At 41.4% G+C, this 21,741-nt stretch overlaps 2 protein-coding genes and 1 long non-coding RNA gene across 6 annotated transcripts; 1 reads left to right on the top strand and 2 right to left on the bottom strand.

Moving 5' to 3' along the window:
* Nucleotides 1–991: 991 nt before the first annotated feature.
* Nucleotides 992–14,022, bottom strand: LOC110061358 (NFX1-type zinc finger-containing protein 1-like). 4 transcript variants are annotated; one of them, XM_089290744.1, is made up of 16 exons: nt 13,470–14,022; nt 12,183–12,980; nt 11,611–12,080; nt 10,747–10,902; nt 10,372–10,496; nt 9,835–9,902; nt 9,445–9,602; nt 8,768–9,025; nt 7,915–8,203; nt 7,000–7,638; nt 6,229–6,539; nt 5,375–5,579; nt 4,758–5,158; nt 2,971–3,937; nt 2,315–2,470; nt 992–1,677 (listed from the first exon to the last, which is right to left on the bottom strand). In XM_089290744.1, the coding sequence occupies exons 2-16, from the start codon at nt 12,898–12,900 to the stop codon at nt 1,478–1,480; spliced, it is 5,121 nt and encodes a 1,706-aa protein (XP_089146870.1). In that variant the 5' UTR covers nt 12,901–12,980; nt 13,470–14,022; the 3' UTR covers nt 992–1,477. The 4 variants fall into 4 exon arrangements, with proteins under 4 accessions (XP_089146870.1, XP_089146856.1, XP_089146866.1 ...); XM_089290730.1 differs by lacking the exon at nt 7,000–7,638 and having other exon boundaries at nt 7,930–8,203; XM_089290740.1 differs by lacking the exon at nt 7,000–7,638 and having other exon boundaries at nt 7,930–8,203; nt 12,183–12,977.
* On the top strand, nt 14,022–21,664 carry LOC149118174 (uncharacterized). Its single transcript, XR_016207613.1, has 2 exons — nt 14,022–14,115; nt 20,285–21,664. It is a non-coding gene; the product is annotated as an uncharacterized LOC149118174 (long non-coding RNA).
* On the bottom strand, nt 17,017–21,124 carry LOC149118175 (pyridoxal phosphate homeostasis protein-like). The gene is made up of 3 exons (XM_089290805.1): nt 20,990–21,124; nt 19,833–19,931; nt 17,017–18,724 (listed from the first exon to the last, which is right to left on the bottom strand). Exons 1-3 carry the CDS (start codon nt 21,044–21,046, stop codon nt 18,590–18,592), a joined length of 291 nt encoding a protein of 96 aa, XP_089146931.1. The 5' UTR covers nt 21,047–21,124; the 3' UTR covers nt 17,017–18,589.
* Nucleotides 21,665–21,741: the final 77 nt, after the last annotated feature.

The following is a 21,741-nucleotide window of genomic DNA, read 5'->3' as shown; positions in this document are numbered from 1 at the left end:
TTAAATAACCCGATCAAAACAGATAAAAAGACAACAGTTTCATTATTATGCATCTTCATTTATTCTTAAAGCAATAAGGTCCCGAAATCAAAGTTTATTCCGTATCGGGAACACAGATTTTCAAGTCAAAATTCTCAGAAAGACTAAAGTCATTTCCGGGAAATCAAGTTCCTCTACGTCACCTCGTCACCAGGTCCTTCTCGACTTTGCTTTCATCTTCAAAATCAGTGCAAATTCGAATGTTAAGCATAATCTAGATCAAATGAAAACGAAGCTTACATAATCTAAGACTGTAATGGTTTCATCCCAATATCTGGAAAGCATTTTACGAATAACTACGTTTTTGTAGGATGAATCTCTATCAGTAGATTTAAACCCTTGTCACAGTGGACTAAGTAGCCCAGAATTAGGCCGTATCCCCTCCCTACACACTTCATGGTGACTCCTTAGTGAAATTAAACTTTAAAAATGAAAACAATAAAAACTTTTCGAGGGCATTTAACGCCTCTAAAGCCTCAATCTAAGCTGTCAGAAAAGGGAAAGAACGACTTAATACGCAGTCAAAATTAAAATTAAATGGGTTAAATCCCAGTTTAAAAATCTAAAGAATAGGATCAGCTTTAACCGCTGTCTTAACTAAATCAGCCTCGAATTTTAAGCTGTCATGATTCTATCGCTCTGGAAGAACTAAGGCATTGAACTGAAAAGTAGCCTTACTTCCCTGACACTTTACGGTCACCTCCCCTCCCCCCCCCCCCCCCCACGACCCCCTTCCCCTCACCCTTAAAAGTCGTTTTGATCTCTTCTTGTTGCCACCGTGAATTCTGATGGCCCATTTCTCTGTTAGCTATGCGTGATGATGGTGAGGAGATGTACAACAATCGCTGACATGTTGTTGGTACACTGGCTCGTTAATCATTCTCCTTCCACTCTCAACGTTCAGTGTTGTCTACAAAACTACATTACTTGCAAACAATTTCGGACGTCAAAATTTCGGTCACTTCGCTGAAACATAGCTAAAGTAAATTTACGCGTACAAAAACAATTAGACTAAAACAACAGCTTTGAAAATAGTAGTTTAACTGCCCCCTCAAAGTGTTACAGATACATAGACATGAAAATGGCACAAATTCCATCATGCCGTTATACGTATCTCAAGCACTGTCTCAATTAGTGTTCCTTCCAAAAAGGAAACTATGAGCTTTGGAGCTACTTAAAAGCTTAATATTTCGGACGCTTAAACGTTTCGGACGGTTTTATTTTCGGACTCTTTTTTCATTCCGAAACTATAATCGTCCGAAAGTTTTGGCAAGTAATGTAAAACGCATCGAACAAGGAGTTCGGACACAATGCGCTATGCAACATTGCATGTGAGGGACTGAAGGGGTTTGTGTTCCAACGACTTACGACAACGATTGTAGCTCTGCTAAATAACGGCTTCCCTAGCTGATTGCTGGCATATAATTAAATTACGAAATTAAAACTGAAACTCGCGCGGGTCAAAGTTATGGACGTTAGCCATATCGGAGAAGGCAGCGTATCGAGCGCCATGCATTTCACTAGCAACCCGATTATCAGCTCGCAGCTGAAAGTTATGGCCACCAATTCTTGAGCCACATTCCGGGCATTTGCTTTCTTCCATCGCTCCACCACACTCTGTGATGCAGTAGATGTGACCTTTACGAATAGAAAGGAAAAACAGCTTAATTTTCACCTTGATTGAAACCAGTTATATGAAATAAGGACTGAGGTAGAAAAATAGGGATGATAGCCTGCCAACACAGACGTATAAAGGAGCCCACACACAGGATGCTCTCGCAGGCTACACTAATGGAGAATGCCTTTAAATATCTCCCAGCTTAAATTGCTTACGAAAGTAAACTTTCAACGTATGCCTTGTTTGCCAGCCAACTCCCGCAAGCTCTCATACGGCTCTTAACAACTCTCGGCTACGTCAACGAATTTGAAAACAGCTCAAATATTCTTGAGAATCGAGGAGGGCTTGCATTCACGCACTACGTGAATTTTACTAACTCTCGATCACCCTCATCCTCGTTTGATCGCCCTTGAATGACAGCTGGTTTGTTTGTTTGTTTGTTTGTTTCACTTTATCCATTTATAAATATATTTACAAAATATCAAGCTGATAATGTTCAACTCTTGTCAACTCAAAGTTACGAAAACACGTCTCGATGCGTGCTTGCAAGCGCAAGGGTCAACAGAATTTTCTCCCAAGGGCCAATATAGAAAATAACTAAAAATTCGTAAGGAGGATTTTTATCGTGATCATCTCACACTAAAGCATTCAACTTACCCTTTGGACATTTAAACCAGTGTCCCTGTGTCAGCCCCATGGCCTTCACAATCAGATCTTTCTCCTCTCTTGTGACAGCAAGGTAACTCACATCAAGATTTTGTTCTCTTCTGATACGTTTAATACGAGCAAAGTAACGCTCTCGATCATCTTTGTCTGAAAATGTTGCAAAGTAGTCATTTAAAATTAATGTGATTACTGAGTCACTAACTATCCACAATCTTGCACATCGTTGAGTGCAGCGAAGAGAATACATTTCGCAAATACCGAAATAAATTAGTTTTTACTTTCCTGAAGGAGGATAAAAGAGTCGTTTTTGGAAATTCCTTGAAAATCTCGCACCCTTTATCCCTGATTCTTACTGCCCAAGCAGAGAAAAACAACACCAGAACTGAGATTCTACGCAGTTCCAGTAACTCCATCTTTGGAACCTTTGTCTGAAAACACAAGTCACAGTTTAAAGTGTGTAGACATGATTAAATCAAATTGAAGCTGAAGTTCCTTTAAGGGTCTCACTACTCGAAATAACCGGTCAGGACTGTTACTGAATATTCTACTCGGTCATTTTTATCAGTGAACGAAATCCTAAGATTGCAATTTGGGAACCTGTAACAGTGTATACCCTCTGTCGGTTAGAAGGCACTTTCAGAACTTACCAGCACAAGGGTGTTCACACTTTAAAGTCACACCACAAGGTGCCCTACATGAACTGTGTAGTGGATTCACGTGACATTCCGTCTCGTTTTCATGTCCGCAAGGCCAATATTTCTTTGTAATGGCAGTGCACTTCACACTGCACTCTTCAGAGCACCTATTCTTGCACCGATGGCCACACGATAGAATCTTTGAGCAGAGTGATTGGCAATTCACTTCAACAGGATTCTTGGAGCAAGGGACATTCTGAGCATGGCCACAGAGAGGAAGGATCTTTGTCACGAGCTCCATGCAAGGCCCACACTCCTGGTAACATCTCCTGGTACACTTGTGCTTTTGAGCGCACAGTGTCTTAGCGCAAGGCTTATTACACTTGTATTCCTTGTGCGCTGGGTCTGTCGGATGACACACCATGTCACACACGTGACCGCACTCCAGTCGCGTGGCACATGGCACAGTGCAACCTCCCTCTGGTGCCTTCTTGAAGTCTTCAGCACGTGACGCGTGAATCACGTTTAGCGGGTGGTTTTGGCACGTAAGCATCAGTGCTTCTCCAACGTTTCCTTGCTCTCGCATATCATTGACAATTTCGTTCCACAACTGGCTCTTAGTTTCCAAAAGGCTGATGTTACCGATGCAGAAAAACCCTTTCTTAGCGCGAGACAGCGCCACGCAAACCCTGTTTTCTGTCTGCAGGAAACCGATTTTGCCTTCTTCGTTGCTCCGAACAAGTGACAAAAGAATTATGTCATTTTCCTCTCCCTGGAAGTTATCCACTGCGCAGACTCGAACCCCGCGAAAGAAATCTTTGGGCATTTCCTTTTTGAGCTGGATTAACTGCCCAGTGTAGGCTGTCAAGACTGTGATTTGCTCTCTTTGGTAACCCTGAAGGATGAAGTAGCGACAGAGAGCGGCTATGAACTTAGCTTCGTGTTCATTTGACCTACTCTTTCCCTCTTCGGTGAAATCCTGAAACGAAGTGAATGAAAGGTGTTCAGTTTATACCAATAACATGTCAACTCATTGGTTCATAAAGGATAGTAGGATGGCCTTCAGTAGCGTGATCAAAAACGGGAAGAAAGTTAGAAGCCAGGTTAGCCGAAACAGCACCATGGAGTGATATCGCTAGCTAGCAGAGAGACTTTCCCCCACCTCTTAGCTTCCCGTGCAAGTACTTTAAGCTTGATCGGCCCCATATCGTGTCCAAATTACTGGCGTTTTTGTCAGCGGAGAGGCGTCATTGCACTCGACTGTCTCGAATAGATATAACAGATTCCCGAAAATATTTTCTGGTCAAAGCATGTCCATGTGTTTACCAAGAAATATCTGTTTACCCTTCTGAATAGGTTGGCCAAGTCCTAAGTTTGTAAGACCTAAAAGTTAACGGAGTGATTTACAGTAACGTTACTCCCCACCACAACTAGTCTAGTTACCATCGCGTACTAAGAAAGAAAGTACCCTTGTCAACCAATCAAAGCTCATATTAAAATTTTACTGTTCTCAACTACACAGTCAGTCAATCAGAAGCCGAGTCTATTGTCCTGCTCTCGCTGACCTGATATGGCAAAATAAATGACCGAGTTTGGATGCGGTAAATACGTAATCGTACCAAGTGGAAGGCATCGGATCGTTTAGTCTAGGCATATTGGTATTTTGGCTCGAATGCCTCCCACCAAACCACTAACCCTGGCTCCACCAAACTCACTTGATATGGCGCCGAAGCTCACTAAGGAGTTACGATTAGGTAAAACTATCACTTCATAACGATAGCAAATTCCTGGCTGCCTACCTCACTCTCAGCGTGGTCCACGAAGAACATATTACGAGCCACGCCCTTAATGTTGTCAAAATTCAGCACCGATTCGTGATTTTCCAGCTTTGGATTGACGTAAATGTGCTCCAGCATTTTGGAGATTTCAGGTCGCATGCGATGCTGCAAACGTAGTCGCTCAAAAGGCATTCCATTCTTCACCAATCTCTCGAACAGCGACACGTCCAGGTTGTAGTGCTTGGCGAGTTCGTAGACTGTGGGATTGGGACGGAGTTGCTGATGATCACCAATCAGAATCAAGTGCTGACATCCGGGAGTTAACGATGTAACAATGTGCGACTCAAGGACCTCAGCGGCTTCTTCCACAATCGTTATTCGCGGGCGAAGCCGTTGCAGAAGCTTACGAAACTTGGCAGCGCCTAAAGTTAAAAGGATAATCTTATTAAACCCATAAGCGAAACCTAGGGAACGGAACATGACTATCACACTAGTACCCAAAATCCTAATAAATTGAAGCTTTAAGCCTGGGCCTCGCGCAGATTCTTTTTAGGCTTGTCACGCAATCTTTCCAAGAGTACCTGCGTGAAAGGCCATGCGCAGACCAGGCACCAGAGGACTGCGCTAACTTTGCTTACCTGTCGTAGTCATGCCAACTACATCAGCTTTCTTGAGTATCTCGAAGTCTTCCAAGTTTTTGATGTCCTTCAGTCGCCTGGCTCCCTCCTCAAATTTCTCTTGAAATAACGATATAGTGCGACGGTACTCCTCAGTCACGTCCACCAGCCAACGACGATACAGGCGCCAGCGATCTTTAACGCCCAAGCGCCACACATCTCTGACCTGCAGTTGAGAACAAATAAAACAGGTAGAAAATAAAATAAAATAAAACGTAGTCAGGGTAGTGGCCGAATTGATGCGGATAATTCGTCTTTAGCATAAACTAGACCTGTCAAGAGGTTCATTAGAATTTAGTATTTGGCTAGAGCAGCAGGTCTTTGCTATGTTAGAGATACGAAAACTGCAAAAGTTAGCGAGTTAACAGTAAGCTGTCGAACGAGAGCAGCCGGATCTACACCAGCTGTTTCTGACCAAAATCTAGTTTGCCCGGACTACTAGTGCGTCTGCTATGGAACACTGTAACTTGCAACAAATACAGCAAATTGGAAAATCAGGAGGCAGCGTGACCGAGTGGTCAGGGCGCCGGACTTGAAATTCTGAGGTTGCGGGTTTAAGTACCGCTCTGACCACTTAGCTGGAGTTTTTTCTCGGCAGACCCTAGTTCAACTCCTTGGTTATGTTTGTGATGAATAGCCAACTGGTCTGTCTACAGCCAGTTGGGATTTTTAAGCCTATTATGTTCAGTTGACATATTTGTTTCTTTCAGTATAAGTGACATACCTGTGAGCTAGCGAGGAGTAGCTAAGCGCAATGACCACTATAAACAACGACATTTGAAGCTTTTTTTTTTTTAAATCATTTTCTTGCTTACCGCGTTTGCTCTCTCATCAGGCATGACATCTTTTCTGCTCAATTCGAAAACCATGATCCTCTTTAATTTCTTTTTAAGCCGATCAGGTTTCTGGGGTTGAAATCCGTCTTCAGTTACTCCGCTAAAGGCGAAAGGATTCACGATTCTTAGTTTCCCGCCTTTTCCCGGCACTGCTTTGGAACCGAACACTCTGACGTCATCAACGTCGAGGATTCTCTGATCCTGCATAACATCCGCTTCGTACAGCACATCCGGGTTTTCGTCTTCTTCTTCTTCCTCTTCAGCTTCTTCTCCTTCCGCTTCCGCTCCATCTTGAAAGAAAAGCAAAACTCTACGTTGTAAACATGTCGCGCTGCAAGACATTGCCTCTGTCAGGGCTCTAGTTATAAGGTCACGGTTTTGTTCAACTGTTCAGCGGTTTCTTGTGTAACTGCATGCCCGATCACCACTACTACTGGCGATGGCTGCTGGAGAATTTTGCGTCAGTGCTTAATTAAGGTAGTTGTAATTGTTTTCGCTTTTTTTCAACAAACTTACTATCTTACCATACATACATACAAACAGCTTTTTTGTCGTAATTGTTGTATCTTCAAACGCCATTAAGTCTTAAAATTAATAACAGTGGTCTCAAAAGTGGCAGCCTTGCCAACTTCATCGCGTCTCTCTCAACTCAGTTTTGGCGGTCACTTCTTACAGTTCCTGTAATAATATTAATGATAATGTTTGGCCTTTTTAATCCGTCGAGCGATGCATGAGAAAAAACTAGCTTACCATGCGAGACAATTCCGCCAAAAGCTCTCACAGTTTCTTTTCCAAGTGATTCAGCAAAAATGTGTAGATCAGTGACTCTTCCTTGAAAACAACGCTGCGCAAGGACGTTTAAAGCACCAATCCTAATAGAAAACTGAGTGGCTAGCTCCAGTTTCCTCCCAATGTACTTTGCTTCCACGTCATTCCCATCATGCCACAAGCGCGCCATCCCAGAGTCATAATCATAAGAGGCGCCAATGAAGTTCCAGGCGTTCATGTTAAGAACCGCCTTTGTGAGAGCGGGGTTCTGGGAAAGATCCCTGCGTGCAAAGTGTACTGTCAAAACTCCTTTACCATCCACTACGCCATCCTGGCAAATTTGGAGCCCCCCACCCGACTCTCGAAAGCTTAGGATTGATCCTCTGTTTCCGGTTGGGAAAATGTCCATCAAGAAGGTGATTGACATCCTGGTGTCCATGAAACTTCTGGGATGGTTGGGAATCTCAACGAATGAATCGGGCGTTCCTCGTAGTTGTAGTGGCTTATTGTGTATCCCATCAGACTCAGCGGCCCATGTAACGCCGCGAGGCAGAGTGGCTAGATTGGCTCGTGAACTTTTTTCCAGTCCACCGCAATGTTTGTTGAGTACAACACCGTCGCCTTTACACCACAGTGATTCGAAGAAAGGAACAATCGTGTTCGGTTTTTTTTTATGCTTTTATCTGTCTCGCTCCTTTCGTCATCAATTTATATTAATTCTTGCCATTGAATATACGAAAGACCATATATTATCTTTAATTTCACAGCTGCTTAAGTTGTGCACATAACTGCAATGATCATTCGTGTCTTTATATTTACTCTTATCCTTCTCGCTATGTTTACGGAGCTACTAAAAAACAGCCTAAAACCACTACACAATATAGTTGTTTCCTTGACTTATCCGTTCATTACCTTGACCAGGAATTTCCGAGTTCATAGACAGCTGTAACCAGTGTAGCATTGCACTCTCTTTATGTCCAACTCTTCCAGCAAACACCTGCCTTAAAGACTGGTAATGGGCAGTAGTCATACTTGGAGCACGGTTGTGCAAGTCGTCTTCGTGAAGAACGTTTTCAAGACATTTCTTTAAATCTTCTGCTGCACCTTGCAGTTTTGTCGTGGTGTGGTCCATTTCCGAATGAGCATCGTAGAAAGCCTTTCTGATGTGCAGAGGAACTGACTTATCCTGCAGAATATAAAACAAGACAAGAGCCGCCAAAAATCAGAGAAACCAAAGTGAAATTACTTCAAAAAAGAAATACTGAGTGTCAATGGCGTTGGTTTTGCTCCAGTTTAATACACTCTCGCTCGACACACTCAGAAAATCAAATGCGAAACCAAAACAAACCACGACTTAGTCATGTTTAGCACCGGCTATACGTTTCTTTGTCAAGAATTCTCACTGGTTCGTTGTGTTGTGCAAGCTCTCTGTGAAACGTAATTACTTTCTAGTGGTTTAATTTTACGCATACTAAATTCAAAGCCGCTTTAACGGTCTTTTTTTTTTTCCATTTTCTTAGCCACCGTCTTTTCCCATAACTTTTGTGTCCTACAATTCATGCAGACTGCTTCTATTCCTCTCGACTGCCAACCCTTATCTCGACTCACCGTGGCAGGCCAGGGGGGATTGACCAGAGGTACTCTAATTAACCCATCTTAATTTTTTTTTCTGTCCTTATTTGTTCTAATTATTCTTGAGGGAACAAAAGCCCAGGTTGATAGGTTGCATCCTTCATCGCTGTATCTTCACCTTGTGCATTTTGTGTTTCAATTCCGACAAACTGCATTCTTTCATTTTTTCGCTCTGACTCCGTCCTCCAATCCTTACAATCCCCTCGGGATGAAACTGATGGATTCCTTCTAGAAACTGGTCAAGGGCGTGGTTTGTGTAGCAGACAACAAGGATGGGCCGTCGTTCGGACACCAGAGGGGCCTGGTCACCATCATCGCCAAGCAATTCTGTTCCAGTGTCCCACTTCAACTTGTTATGCAACAAAACATTGGCAATCTGAAGCAAACAAAATTGGTTCTGTGGATTCTGCCAAGGCAAGCTCTTGAGGTCTCTGTCATTATCGAATTCGAATGGCACCTTTTAGTTTTGAATAGCGATAAAAATTTCCATTGAAATCTCAGTATTTTGCTGTATAGGACTAGGCATGTTGAACGTCTGGGCCTCTTGTGTTACATAATAAACCGGATCTACTAGTTTTGTGATGAGTATGGTTAAAGGCGTTAACTGGTCACCATTTCCAGGTTGCTCGTTACCTGTTTTTCAAGATAACCTTGCACATGCAAATGCAAGGCAAACTTATTTCTATCCGCAAGAAATGCTTTATACCACGACTAGATTGGAGACAAAAGGAATGGCAACTAGCTCTTGCGAAAAAGACATGAAAGCTTTTCACGAGATGACGTTTGTTAATCTACCTTCAACCCAATGTACGTCTTCCCAGTTCCAGGCGGTCCTTGAATGACAGCGAATTCCTTGGTCAGCGCCATCTGTAGAGCCCTAAACTGAGAGTCATCCAGTTCCAGATCTTCCGCGGACGGCCAGGAGGCCGAGCTCAAAAGTGGAACATCAGTTCCTTTAATAGAAAATCAAGTAAAGATCAGTAAAAACGGTGTTGAGAATGGGTTAAGAAAAAGAGATGAAAGATGACCCAACGACGTCTCAATACAGGGATAATTTACAAAAGAATACGATAAAACTAGGTGACAAATCCCTGAGAGAATACAATGAACGGCTTCTCTCGTTTCAGTGATGACTACAATAATACCAACTACATGCACCAGTATTTTAATGCAACTTGAACTCACCCCTACGAGCATCGTCCCTTATGTTCAAACCCGCAAGCCGTAACCTCATCTCCCTTAGAGTGGAAGTGCTGTAAAATATAAATACGTCAGTGACAGTGCCGTTTATCGCCGCTTATAATCTTCAGTTTGCGAGCAACTTCTACCACTCAGTTCTGTTGCTGCCAGTGAGATGCTCTGCATTAGCACCAACTAAAATACCCAATCTCGGTTATCTATCATCATGTCGTTGGTGGATAAAAAGAGGCTATTCAAAGGTATTAGGGTTGACGAATGGGAGACTCCGAAACTCGTCAAGACATAAACGACTATTTCCTTTGTTGAAAATCCGGGTCTGAGACTTGAACGATATCAGACTAAGAGAAAGGGAGAAAAACACAAAACGAGACTTTCGTGACGCGTCACAAAGGATTCCAAGATTTTAAGATCGGATCAAAAGTTCAGTTCCGAGATCCACAATTTCCTAAGTACCATTCGCCGCCCCTTCTACTCAGTGGAAAATTCAGTGGGGTATGTCGAATATCTGTGTATTTATTCTACCTTCCAGTGCTGTTCATGTTTCCTTTCTTCACGATAGGCGTGAGATCAAAGGTCACTTGTCCCCGCAGCCTGTTCCTCAAGTAGGCGGGAGCTCGAACGTGCTTCTGGCAATTTACGATGTAGTTCTGTTTTGAAAGAACCAAGGAAACAATAATTTACGAAACGTCAAAAAGAGTGCATTTCAAAAGAAGAAGACACCTCACTCCGGCAAAAAGGGGGTTCTTTAAGTTAGGGTGACTGAATAACAGAACACAACATGAGAAAACCAAAACGCGGGAAAGGTTTGTCTGCGTGGATAATGAAAACCTATCCATCATTCCAGTCCTACTTGCTGATCAATATTTATTTTGGTGCGTCAACCACCGAGTCCGTTACCTGCAAGGGGAGTTTTTGTGGTTGAACTTCTTTGAGTCCTTCCAGCACGTGACGATAAGCTTCAAAGTAGACAGTACTCTCTACCATCTGATACACGTCACCTTTCTCAAGTCTTACATTATCTGAAACCTTGATGAACTGTATGTCCACTTTACCCTAAAGAGGAACAAGACGGCTCAATTACTTACTAAACTTGAAACATACAACGCGGTAGTTTAACGTGCCTCTCTCTGAAGCAGACCTGGTCAAACCCGACCTGGTGACTTTTTTGCATCTCTCGTAAGATTTTGACCCCCTTGGCCATGGAAAATTCAAAGCGATTCCATGATCAGTCATTACACCCTTTTGGTGGGTGCAAAAATGAGAGAAGTATTCAATTTCGGGGAAACCCTGTTGCTTTGGTTAGTGTACTTGAGGGACGTTTGCTTTTGCGGGTGTGGAGCTGTTAACCATTTTACAGAGTGGAGAAATAAATCGTTTCGCCTGCTGTTGTCAAGTTTTTACCGAATCTCTGGTGAACATCAAGGTTTCATCAAGTATGTTTTAGATGGGCGTTTTCGAAAAAGATTCTTAAGCCCTAGCTCATTACGTTTCTTCTAGTCAATCCCATTGAATTGTAAACCAGAGTGACACCCCATGCACTGTTATCCGTTGGCATGGGCGATTCTCACTCTCCATGAATGAAGAGTTTGGGCCCACACCTATCAGCAGATGTAATAATTATGCCTGATCTGCGCTCCAAATCAGTTTTCCATGGGAACCTATTTGTGATTATATTATTTTGTGACGTGAGTTTGGCATGTCCATGCAAAATCAGACATATACCAGGGTTAAATGCTAGACCCTCAAATCATAAAGTCTTACCTGTTTTAACTCTTTAAGATCACGGTTGGCCACGGTTGCAAAAACAAAACTCTCAAACTTGTCCTTGGATAAACACATCAACGAACCAAAGATGAGCCGTTTGCTGTTCTCCCAGCGTACATGCCTGAGTTTGGTGTTGTCGAACTGGACTTTGTATTGGAGACCGTTAGACGTGCATAGAGGGTACAACAAGCGAACATCTTTGTACACACGTATGTCCTGTAAGGCACCAATCCTAGCGGACCCAATACGCTCCAGCAACTGGGCGATCCCTTCGCGAAGGGGCCGCACGAAGTCCTCGCGAAGGAGTCGAAACTGTACGTCCAAATAGTGCTCCGCATCGTGGTAGCTCCCATCAATTTTGTTCCTCCTGAGGAAAGGTCTTTCCCCTGTCAAGATGTCTTCCTGTGTGGGAATGACACTGAGCTCACGGAAATCGTTCGGTGGGTTAAGGTCATCATTCTCACCAGCTAACAATCACATGAAAGAAACTGTTTCATTAGTGCACGAAGAAAATTCACTTGTTCTATTTCTAAGAGAAAGAGCGATTCCTATACATTAAAAATTCTCACCATCTCTACGAGGTTTTCTTCTGTGTTGCTTCTCGTCTTCTTTTTTCTTCAGTTCCTCGGCCTTTTCGCTCCTTAATTTCATCAGTTCCTCCACATCATTCACAAGGGCGCCATCTTCTAGCTGACCTGCTCTAAAAAGCATTGTCGTACTGCAGGACAGGTCAGGCACTGGCAAATCAGCGTATGAGTTAGGGTATCTTCGTAGTAGTTCATTCATTATTTTAACCACATTCCTCAAAAACACTGCTATGTCAGAAGGGGGCATCCCGCTGGCAGATAACCGGTTGAGATGAGGTCTCAGGTGGTAGTTGAAAAACACCGAATTTGGCAGCAGGTTTAGCAGCTTGAGCAGGTATTCCTTGGAGCTGCAATCACAAGCTTTGCTTAAAATGCTCACAATCAACACAATCCAGTCCTCTTTCATGAACGTTTGCTCCGTTAGCAAAGATTCAGTGGCTGGGAAGCATCGACTCGATGTTAAATCGAGGATGATTTCGTCTGGGGTTTTAGTCTCCAGGTCTTGAAGGGCTTTGAATCCTAGCTTAACCGGACGCTGGCTTCCCGAAGATCCGGCGCCACCACGCCCTCCCCTTCCACCACCTCTTCCACCTCCCCTTGCACCACCTCTCCACCCCCCTCTTGCTCCCCCTCCCCCTCTCCCACGAAACCTTCCTCCGGGTCTTCCACTATTCCTCTCATCCTTGTAGCCGCTGAACATGACTTCTCATCGAACACCCGACAGGTTTCTGTGGATTTAAACTGCGACCGCTTTATTTCTTCGATTCCTGGTCAGCTCTTCTGAAATAAGACGAAAGATGACAAAACTTTACATATAAAACTTGATCCTTTAATAGGACAATGCGGACATATGTCCGAGGGATTTTTTTGTGAAATAAACGTCATTTGAAAAACGGGAAGTCGTTAGCACGCTTTACTACACAGTTCAGAGTAATTGAAAGTTTTAAACTTTTACTTGCTATAAAAGTTAAGAACACTTGGCGATAAATCACAAAAGAGTTTTGCAACAAAACCAACTTTATCGCAACTAGAATTGAAGTGAGTTTGCTTGTCGCACATTATTAAAGACTAGTTGCTTCATGCCCGATCACGCAACTCATTTTAATCAAGGTACAAGAAACATTTTGCAGGCTCGGCTGTTTTTAAGATATATGAATTAAATACATTAAGAAAGGCAGAAATTTCGTTGTTTTCCTTTCCAGCCACCGTATGTGCCAAATTCGAACTTAAGTGAATCTTATAAAATCACAGAAATAGAATAAGGCTTACCGAGGACAATGATTGCCGTACCTCGGTTCTCCGGCGACGAAGGCATATATAGATCCGCTTCACCAGCATCCAGGACTTTCAAAACTTTGGTCGGCGCTTTCTCGATCACTTCTGAACTATCGTAATCCACTTCTTTGAGATTGTTCCAAGTGAAAGTCGTGTATTCAGCTACAACGGTTACTCTTCAAGCGAGTAAGGCAATTTTTTGGTAAATTTTGCTGGTTGTTTAAAAAAACAAAGACACCCCATTGTACTCGAGCCAATGAGATCGCATCATAATTTCTCAGAAATCGAAAGAGCTTCCGAGAAAGAGGGAATTGTCCCGTTGCATATTTACCGCAAGAGGCTGTGATAATCATATGACGACGTTTCAACGGGATTTCCCAACAAGAAAATATTCAATTTCTTATTGCCTGAAAGAATGGAACATCTTATGAGAGGCTTTCGCTTTTTATAATTGACAACCTTGGGAATATGCCGGGAGAATATGCCTCAAATGTCTTACCGGGACAAGCGTTGCGTAACTAGCCAAATGAATATTTTTAAAACATATTTTTAGCCCTCGGGGAAGTCCATTCACTCGGGAAGTTTCAAAACAGAATGCGCTCACGTACGAGAAAACCAAGAGTAACATATCAAGTATGAGGTATATAAAAGTTTCAGAAGCTTTGTACTAAATTTTCAATAATACTGTACCTATCAAATCAAAGACTATTGTGTCTGGAAAGATAATTCTGCATATGGTTTGTGATATTGTCAGATATTGTATCCAAAGTTAGATGTATTATTGACGGAGTATAAAACAGTGACATCGTATCGTGTACGGTCGTGTGCTAGCGTTACGTTTCAAGCTAAGTACAATAGAAGATAGAAATGATCGATACCGCATTCAGAGAAAGATAGAATCAGGAATCAGTTCCCCAAAAACTTTCCCTTGCGTCATGCAAGCTACATAACATGACTAAGTGGATTCACACCTTCTTAGGGCTTCCTCTGTTCGAAAGCTTATATTATCTGCTGGTACTTCTACACATTTGGAACTGTTCCCTGAGTGAAAGAAGTTCATAATCCATAAACTGAAAAGACCTTGTCGCGGTTTTGTTATCGACTGCAATTGTGACTGGTGCGATAAGAACGCATGTCAAAAAATACACTATCTTATTAGACATTTAATATCTGTATATGAAACACGAAGATCTTTAAGATCTTACAACCGCGCTTTTAAAAGTTAACTGTTTTGGTAGCATGAGTGACCCGAAGAAAAAAAAAACGAAAACAAAATATCGGTTTTGAACCTATTTCCAGGAAATTTGGCACACTGGAAGCTGAGAAAATTACTCTATTTCCGGCTATCATTTTTCAGCTCTTTTCGTCATACCCCCGCCTCGGGAGGGTTTTGTAAAGTTAGCGAATTAGTTCCAAGCCACCGTAATGGTGATTGCTGTCGGCGCAATGTTTATTTGCTAAAAAATTGCGGCCAAATCTTTCGGAGATGGAAGTCAGGACATTTGTAAGGATACAGAAAGTAATTTGGGACCAGTTGCTGACTTGTAAGGCTGAAATTATCCAGAAGTAAGGTTTTTTTAACTTGAACGTAACTAAGGCCACGCGGTGAATAAATTATCGGCTCTTCTCACTGTCTCGTTCTGTTTTTTGTTTCGTTCTCTTTTGGAGTCCGCCGAGGTCATTTTTTCGTCTAAATAACTTGAGAAAAGTTCGAAAAAGATGTTCCTCTTGAATTTTCAGCTTTCAGGCAATAATCCTGGATTTTTTTGACCGAAACGTAGGTTCACTGGTTATGTTAATGTGTTTCGGTGGCTATGGGCGACCGTCGCTTCCTTTGTCGACTCAAGCAACGAAGCTAGGTTACAAAAAAATCTAATAATATTTAGTTCTGGTTTTGTTCGATTTCTTTGAAATTTTAATATGATGAAGCTGGATTGTTAACGAATAGATTTTAATACTGCCGATATGAGGTAGCTATTAACGCTAAAGTGATATATCGCTTCGATGTCAGGGTTTTGAAGAGATTTTTTTGCAACGTGTACGTTCGGCGTGATTTTGTAATCTGAGATTTCTGTTGACCCTGAAGAAACAAGGTTTCGCGAGTAAACATTACAGATTGCGTAATTCAAAGTTGGCCGAGTGGAGATCTGCGTCTGGTCTCCGACAAAAAAAAAAACAAGAAGATCTGTTAGATCTTATAACCGCGCTTTTAAAATTTAACTGTTTTCTTAGTACTACAGTCGCAACGCAGTGCATATTCCAAAGCAATCTTTGATGATTCATTGATTACTGTAGACATCACAGCACTTGATCAACATAAACTCTATTATCGCACCATCAGTCGTAGCCGTTGTGACATCTCCGATGACGTACTAGTCTTAATCTGGAAGTTTCTTCGGGATATGTATGGGCATGAAGATACGAACACTATTACAAACCGCTTTCTTTCTTTAAAGTCACGATTAAATTTAATTGGTTTTTTCCCTTGAGTTAAGGGTTAGCAAAGAAGTCACACGAGTCACATAATTCAAGAATTGCGTTATCTACGGCTATCTTTAGTACGGTGGTTATTTCCCTATCAATGACGTAATCTTTGCACGTTCTGACACGTTGTTTGCTTGGCTTGCAAATATTTAATTTTCTTTCCGATCTATGAACTCGCTGCGATGAAACAGTCAAAGGATTTACTTCATTTGCCTAAAACCGCAAGAAATACTCGCAAAATTACAAATAAATTAATGACCGTCGCTTCTGCCGAAATAAACTTGCAAAGTAAACACGATCTTATTTGTCACGTAGCGAAAGTGAAAGCTGCAACGTCAGCGCATTCCATGGCTGACGTAATACCTTTTTTCAGCGTATTTATTATTCCCTTTAAATCCAACGCTTTGATAAAGCGAAAAGAAAAGATATTTTACCCACAAAAAAGAAAACAATATCCGTAAAATTGTCCGTGTGTTTATGTTTTAACAGCTTCTGGCGGAAAAACATCACACGTTGCGTGACTCAAAGTTTGGCCGAGCGGAGGTCTGCGTCTGGTCACCGACAAAAAAAAAAAAATAAAAAAATAATAAACCACGGGTAAACCTAGAACCGCGCTCGGCCCATGGCCGCGCGGTTAACAAGAAGATCTGTTAGATCTTATAACCGCGCTTTTAAAATTTAACTGTTTTCTTAGTACTACTACAGTCGCAACGCAGTGCATATTCCAAAGCAATCTTTGATGATTCATTGATTACTGTAGACATCACAGCACTTGATCAATACAAACTCTATTATCGCACCATCAGTCGTAGCCGTTGTGACATCTCCGATGACGTACTAGTCTTAATCTGGAAGTTTCTTCGGGATATGTATGGGCATGAAGATACGAACACTATTACAAACCGCTTTCTTTCTTTAAAGTCACGATTAAATTTAATTGGTTTTTTCCCTTGAGTCAAGGTTTAGCAAAGAAGTCACACGAGTCACATAAGTCAAGAATTGCGTTATCTACGGCTATCTTTAGTACGGTGGTTATTTCCCTACCAATGACGTAATCTTTGCACGTTCTGACATGTTCTTTGCTTGGCTTGCAAATATTTAATTTTCCTTCCGATCTATGAACTGGCTGCGATGAAACAGTCAAAGGATTTACTTCATTTGCGTAAAACCACAAGAAATACTCACAAAATTACAAATAAATTAATGACCGTCGCTTCTGCCGAAATAAACTTTCAAAGTAAACACGATCGTATTTGTCACGTAGCGAAAGTGAAAGCTGCAACGTCAGCGCATTCCCTTTAAATCCAACGCTTTGATAAAACGAAAAGAAAATATATTTTACCCACAAAAAAGAAAACAATATCCGTCAAATTGTCCGTGTATTTATGTTTTAACAGCTTCTGGCGGAAAAACATCACACGTTGCGTGACTCAAAGTTTGGCCGAGCTGAGGTCTGTGTCTGGTCACCGACAAAAAAAAAAATAATAATAAACCACGGGTAAACCTAGAACCGCGCTCGGCCCATGGCCGCGCGATTAATTAAAAAAAATAAACCAAGGGTAGAACATGAACCGCGCTCGGCCCATGGCCGCGCGGCTAACAAGTTGGCCTGTATTTTGGCAAGCAAGGCCAGTCAAAATACACTCTCCATTACAATACACAGCAGTTTAAAACCCCGTCCACACTACACCGGAGAAATTTGAAAACGCAGCGTTATTTCCACGGTTAGGCCTACCGTCCACACTAATCCGTCACGAAAACGGAGCTTTTCAAAAACGCTCTTTAAAACGGAGTTCGAAAACGCCGGCTTTGCGTTTTAGTATGGGTAGAAAACATTTTAAAAACGGAGCTCTGCCAAAACGAAGACGTTACGATAATCACGTAATTTCCCTGTCTGCGTTTTGCTCAAACAAATCCAAAACGACCGGTGATTGTTGCGTTTTCAAATTTCTGTTAATAATTTTAAAAACTATTAACATAAATCCCTTTCACTCCCAGTATTAATTACCCTTATTGTCTGCCGTACAATTCTTGTAATGTTAGTTCAGATAATTTTTTTGGGTCTGAGAATTTGGTGAATTTCAACAGATTTCCAGACCTATGCAGGACCAGAAGCCTTTTTCCAGGGCTTTCCAATCCTGGAAAACACCACAACAAAACTCCAGGACTTTCCAGGTTTTCCAGGCCCCATAAGAACCCTGTGTTAAGCAGAGAATGATCTTTAGATTTTAAAACACAATCTAAAACTTAGCATCCTCACATTCACATTTAGTTTTGTGACTTATCAATAACGATTTATTACTACCACTGTTATTTTCAATTTTGTTAAGCATTTTAATTATTTTTTTGTCCTTCGCTTTCTTTCACTTTTACCATTGTGCCCTTAAAAAAATCACTGGTAAAAATGATTCTAAAGGAGCAGAGTATGGTAGACTTTGAGTTGAAGTGTCGCACGACCTGGCTGCAGTTTATAGCAGAACCCCTGGTATCAACGCCAGCAAATTCCACAAAATAATTTCTATCGCTATGTTACATTGCTGTGCGCAGAATGTGTACATCTTTTGGTTTTGACTTCATTGTCTATGTTCAAGTTTTGTAACATATCCTTGCTAATGTTGAGTTGTGATACATCAGGTGTCGACTTTGGTTCCTGGGGGGGTAGGCTGAGTAGCTCCCTGCACTGTGGAGGCATTGCTTGGCTGTTTAGGTTGCCTTGCACCAAATATGGTACTGCCTACTCGTACATTTGTACTGCCCATTAAAATCTACCAAAAAAGAAACATGCGTTGTTTAGAACTGGGGGACAGTTAAGGGAGTATGAAGGAAAAGCCAGACATGATCAGAGATGATCCAACACAACTGGCCAATCACAAGAACTTGTATAACGTTAACAACCAATGTAAGTTCAGAGAGAAATCCTGAAGCCAGTGCCAAGTGTGAAAAACTAGTTTGTTCTCACTTCTGAGCAATTAGAGCATGTTTATACAGAGGTTTGTTTCTAGAAACAATCTTTTGTTATGATGATGATGTAGAGAGTCCAAGCAGAAAAAGCAAGATCAAAAAAAAAAACATTTTTATTATTTATGTTCAAGTAACATATCAAAGACGAAAGACAGTGTTTCATCGGGATATTCAACCATCGAGAAGAGAGTTGAAAATACGACGCGCAGCGAAGTATTTTTGACGAAATTCGAGCTGATTGGATGGCCGATGAAACACTATCCGGAGTGTTTGATATATCTTCTCAGTCCAAACAAAAGCTAAGGAGTAAACAGAGACGTAAAATCGTCAAAATCTGTGCTAATTAAGACCGAGTATCCAAACCTCCTTCATGGTAACCTTGTGATTTTCTTTTGTAACTTGATGAATTATTAATGAGTTTGAGAACAGTCAATCAAAAACCATTCTAGTGTTGATTGATAATGATAATTGACAATACTTCTTCTTTGACAGCAAGTGTTTGTCCAAACTCTTTGGAACAGTTGGCACTCAATAACACATACAACATGACATGCTTTCGCTCCACACAGGATGCTTTTTTTTAGGAACCAGCTTGCCATGAGTCTCCCTGTATCTCAGTGCTTAGAGCATTGACCACACCAGTGTGTGGAAGATCATGGGCTCCAGTCTGTCGGGGACTCAGATTTTTGTCTCTATCCCGTGCCCACAAAAAATAAAGTTATAACTTCCTTCAGCAGCTAAAAGAATGTTTGCAGATACAGTCAACTGACTCTCTTGAAACAAATATACTTCATTCATGTGCCCTTATGTTGAAATACCAATAATACCAGTTAAACAGAATTGCAACTATCCGTAACATGTCTTAAGATGTCACTCAACTGACTGGACACAGCCTTCAAACAATACACTTACCGCTTTGTCAAAATCATTTGACATTCCCATGCTCAACTCTACATCTTCTGGACTAAGGCCTAGTTTTTCACAAACGTTTTTCCGGCATTCTACTAAACACTGAAAAGAAAATAAGAACACTAAAGTTACAGCACAGGTTTACATGTATCGTAGATTTACCCTTTTTTAAGATCACTTGATGAGAACTAACAAAACAGCTGCCCTCATCTGTAAACTTAATTGGGGCTTGAGTACCTGACACCACCAGAGTTTTAGTCTGTAATACAGGTGTATTTCTGGTTAGCACCAATAGGGGAGGCTTGGAGAGAGAAAAAAAATGTGTTCTGAGAAGCAGGAGTAAGGTTGAATGAAACGTGACAGGGAAGGAGGAGGGGTAGAGAAAATATTGCCTCACCCCCTCTATATTCTTGTTCTTTCATCCCGACATGAACCATTTATTTATTTTTTTACAGCTTTGCGATGGCCTATTGATAGGTGAACAGAAATATCCAGTGTTCTCAACCAGCAAGAACACCTGCACAGAAGGCTAGAAGAGTTTATCTCAGTTTCTGTAGCATGAAGCATCCAGAAGTATTGATACTCATTCTTAAGGTTGTACATATTTGCAGGCTACCAGGCTACCCTCAGCATTTTACCAGGTTGACCTAAAAGTTGTTGGCACCCTCTGGACTCATGAAAAGTGCTGTGCAGTCATCTGGGACAAAAGTTACTTGCAATTACTGTGCAATTGCAAGCAACTTTTCATTCTCACTTTCATAATGGGCAAGGGATCAGTCAAGTTATCTAAAGCATTAAAAGAGCAAACTAAGACTTGCCCAGGGCAACCAAAACTTGAGAGCTACTTGTCCCAAGGGCACGCTGGAATTCAAGTTTTTTTCAAGCCCTGACCCTTTTATACTCCGGGTTAGAAAAAGCACTGTAAGTCAGAGTAAAGTGTTTTGGCTAAGAACAGTAACTTGGTTACATTCCCAAGTAGAATGTTTAATCCAGGGTTCAAATGTGCTGATGATGAAGGCACTATGTCTTGCATAAATTGGCAATCCTTACTCTTTTTTGTGTGGAAAGTACATGTAACAGCACTTTGTACAACAGTGCAATATTAAAATAACAATAATGGCCCAACAATTCATTAATCTAAACAACAACTTTGTGCTTACAATGAAATCAGGATTTGCCCCTTGACTCCAGTCGTAATTCATTTCACCGATAGTCATTAGTCCTGAAAACTTTCAATGAGAACAGTGCAAGATAATGTGTTCCACAAGCTCTACACAATGATCACTTGAACATCCACTTTTACCTGCAACGAAACAAAATCAGTGGAAATATAAGATATACAATAACAAGCGATCAAATGTCAATTGAAATTTGTAGAGTTTCTAAGTATACACACTGCAACACATGTATTTATAGTAGATCGTGCTTATGAGCCAGGCTGGCCAGACGAGAAATGTACCCAATATAAAAAAAGAATTGATTTTAAGCAATCAGTAACTGATTTTTTTCCCCACACCCATCACACCTTCTTACAAAGGTCCTTTCAGCCCTCCCTTCCTCCCACCCTCTTCTTTAAAGCACCTACATATATGAAAGGGCTGGCGATAGTGGCCTCTAGACTTGCTAGTAAGATTGTTTTAATCATTAAACACGTGTACATGTAACTGTATGATTGTACATCTAATTCTTTAGATTTGTATGCCATGATGTTTCATTGTCTGTCTTATTAAGCATACCAAAGTTATTATCATTAGAAGTGGGATGGTTGAGTGGTGTTTTGGAGAGTTCTAGTGGCCAGCAGTAAAATTAATTAATCACTGCATCATGCAAAAAAATCAGTTTTTCAACAAGCAGTAACTATCACGTACTAGCCAAACAGTCATTTTCACCACCCTATCTTCTGTACATAAGT

This window comes from Orbicella faveolata, unplaced genomic scaffold, assembly GCF_042242905.1.
Source record: "Orbicella faveolata isolate gen_17 unplaced genomic scaffold, um_ofav_v1 contig_1, whole genome shotgun sequence".
Taxonomy (NCBI): Eukaryota; Metazoa; Cnidaria; class Anthozoa; order Scleractinia; family Merulinidae; genus Orbicella; species Orbicella faveolata.
The sequence above is the reverse complement of the archived record's forward strand: the minus strand, read 5'-3'. Positions and strand labels throughout refer to the sequence as shown.

Bases quoted from the DNA above. Each gene is read 5' to 3' on its own strand.
- LOC110061358 (XM_089290744.1), bottom strand. From the start codon at position 12,900: ATGTTCAGCGGCTACAAGGATGAGAGGAATAGTGGAAGACCCGGAGGA. The intron at 9,026-9,444 runs GTAGATTAACAA...TGTTTGCTTCAG, and splicing joins AGACGTACATTGGGTTGAAG to ATTGCCAATGTTTTGTTGCA. The intron at 1,678-2,314 runs GTAAGTTGAATG...CTATTCGTAAAG, and splicing joins CTGGTTTAAATGTCCAAAGG to GTCACATCTACTGCATCACA.
- LOC149118175 (XM_089290805.1), bottom strand. From the start codon at position 21,046: ATGACTATCGGTGAAATGAATTACGACTGGAGTCAAGGGGCAAATCCT. The intron at 19,932-20,989 runs GTAAGCACAAAG...TTTTCTTTTCAG, and splicing joins GGGCAAATCCTGATTTCATT to TGTTTAGTAGAATGCCGGAA. The intron at 18,725-19,832 runs GTAAGTGTATTG...CTTTTTTGGTAG, and splicing joins CAAATGATTTTGACAAAGCG to ATTTTAATGGGCAGTACAAA.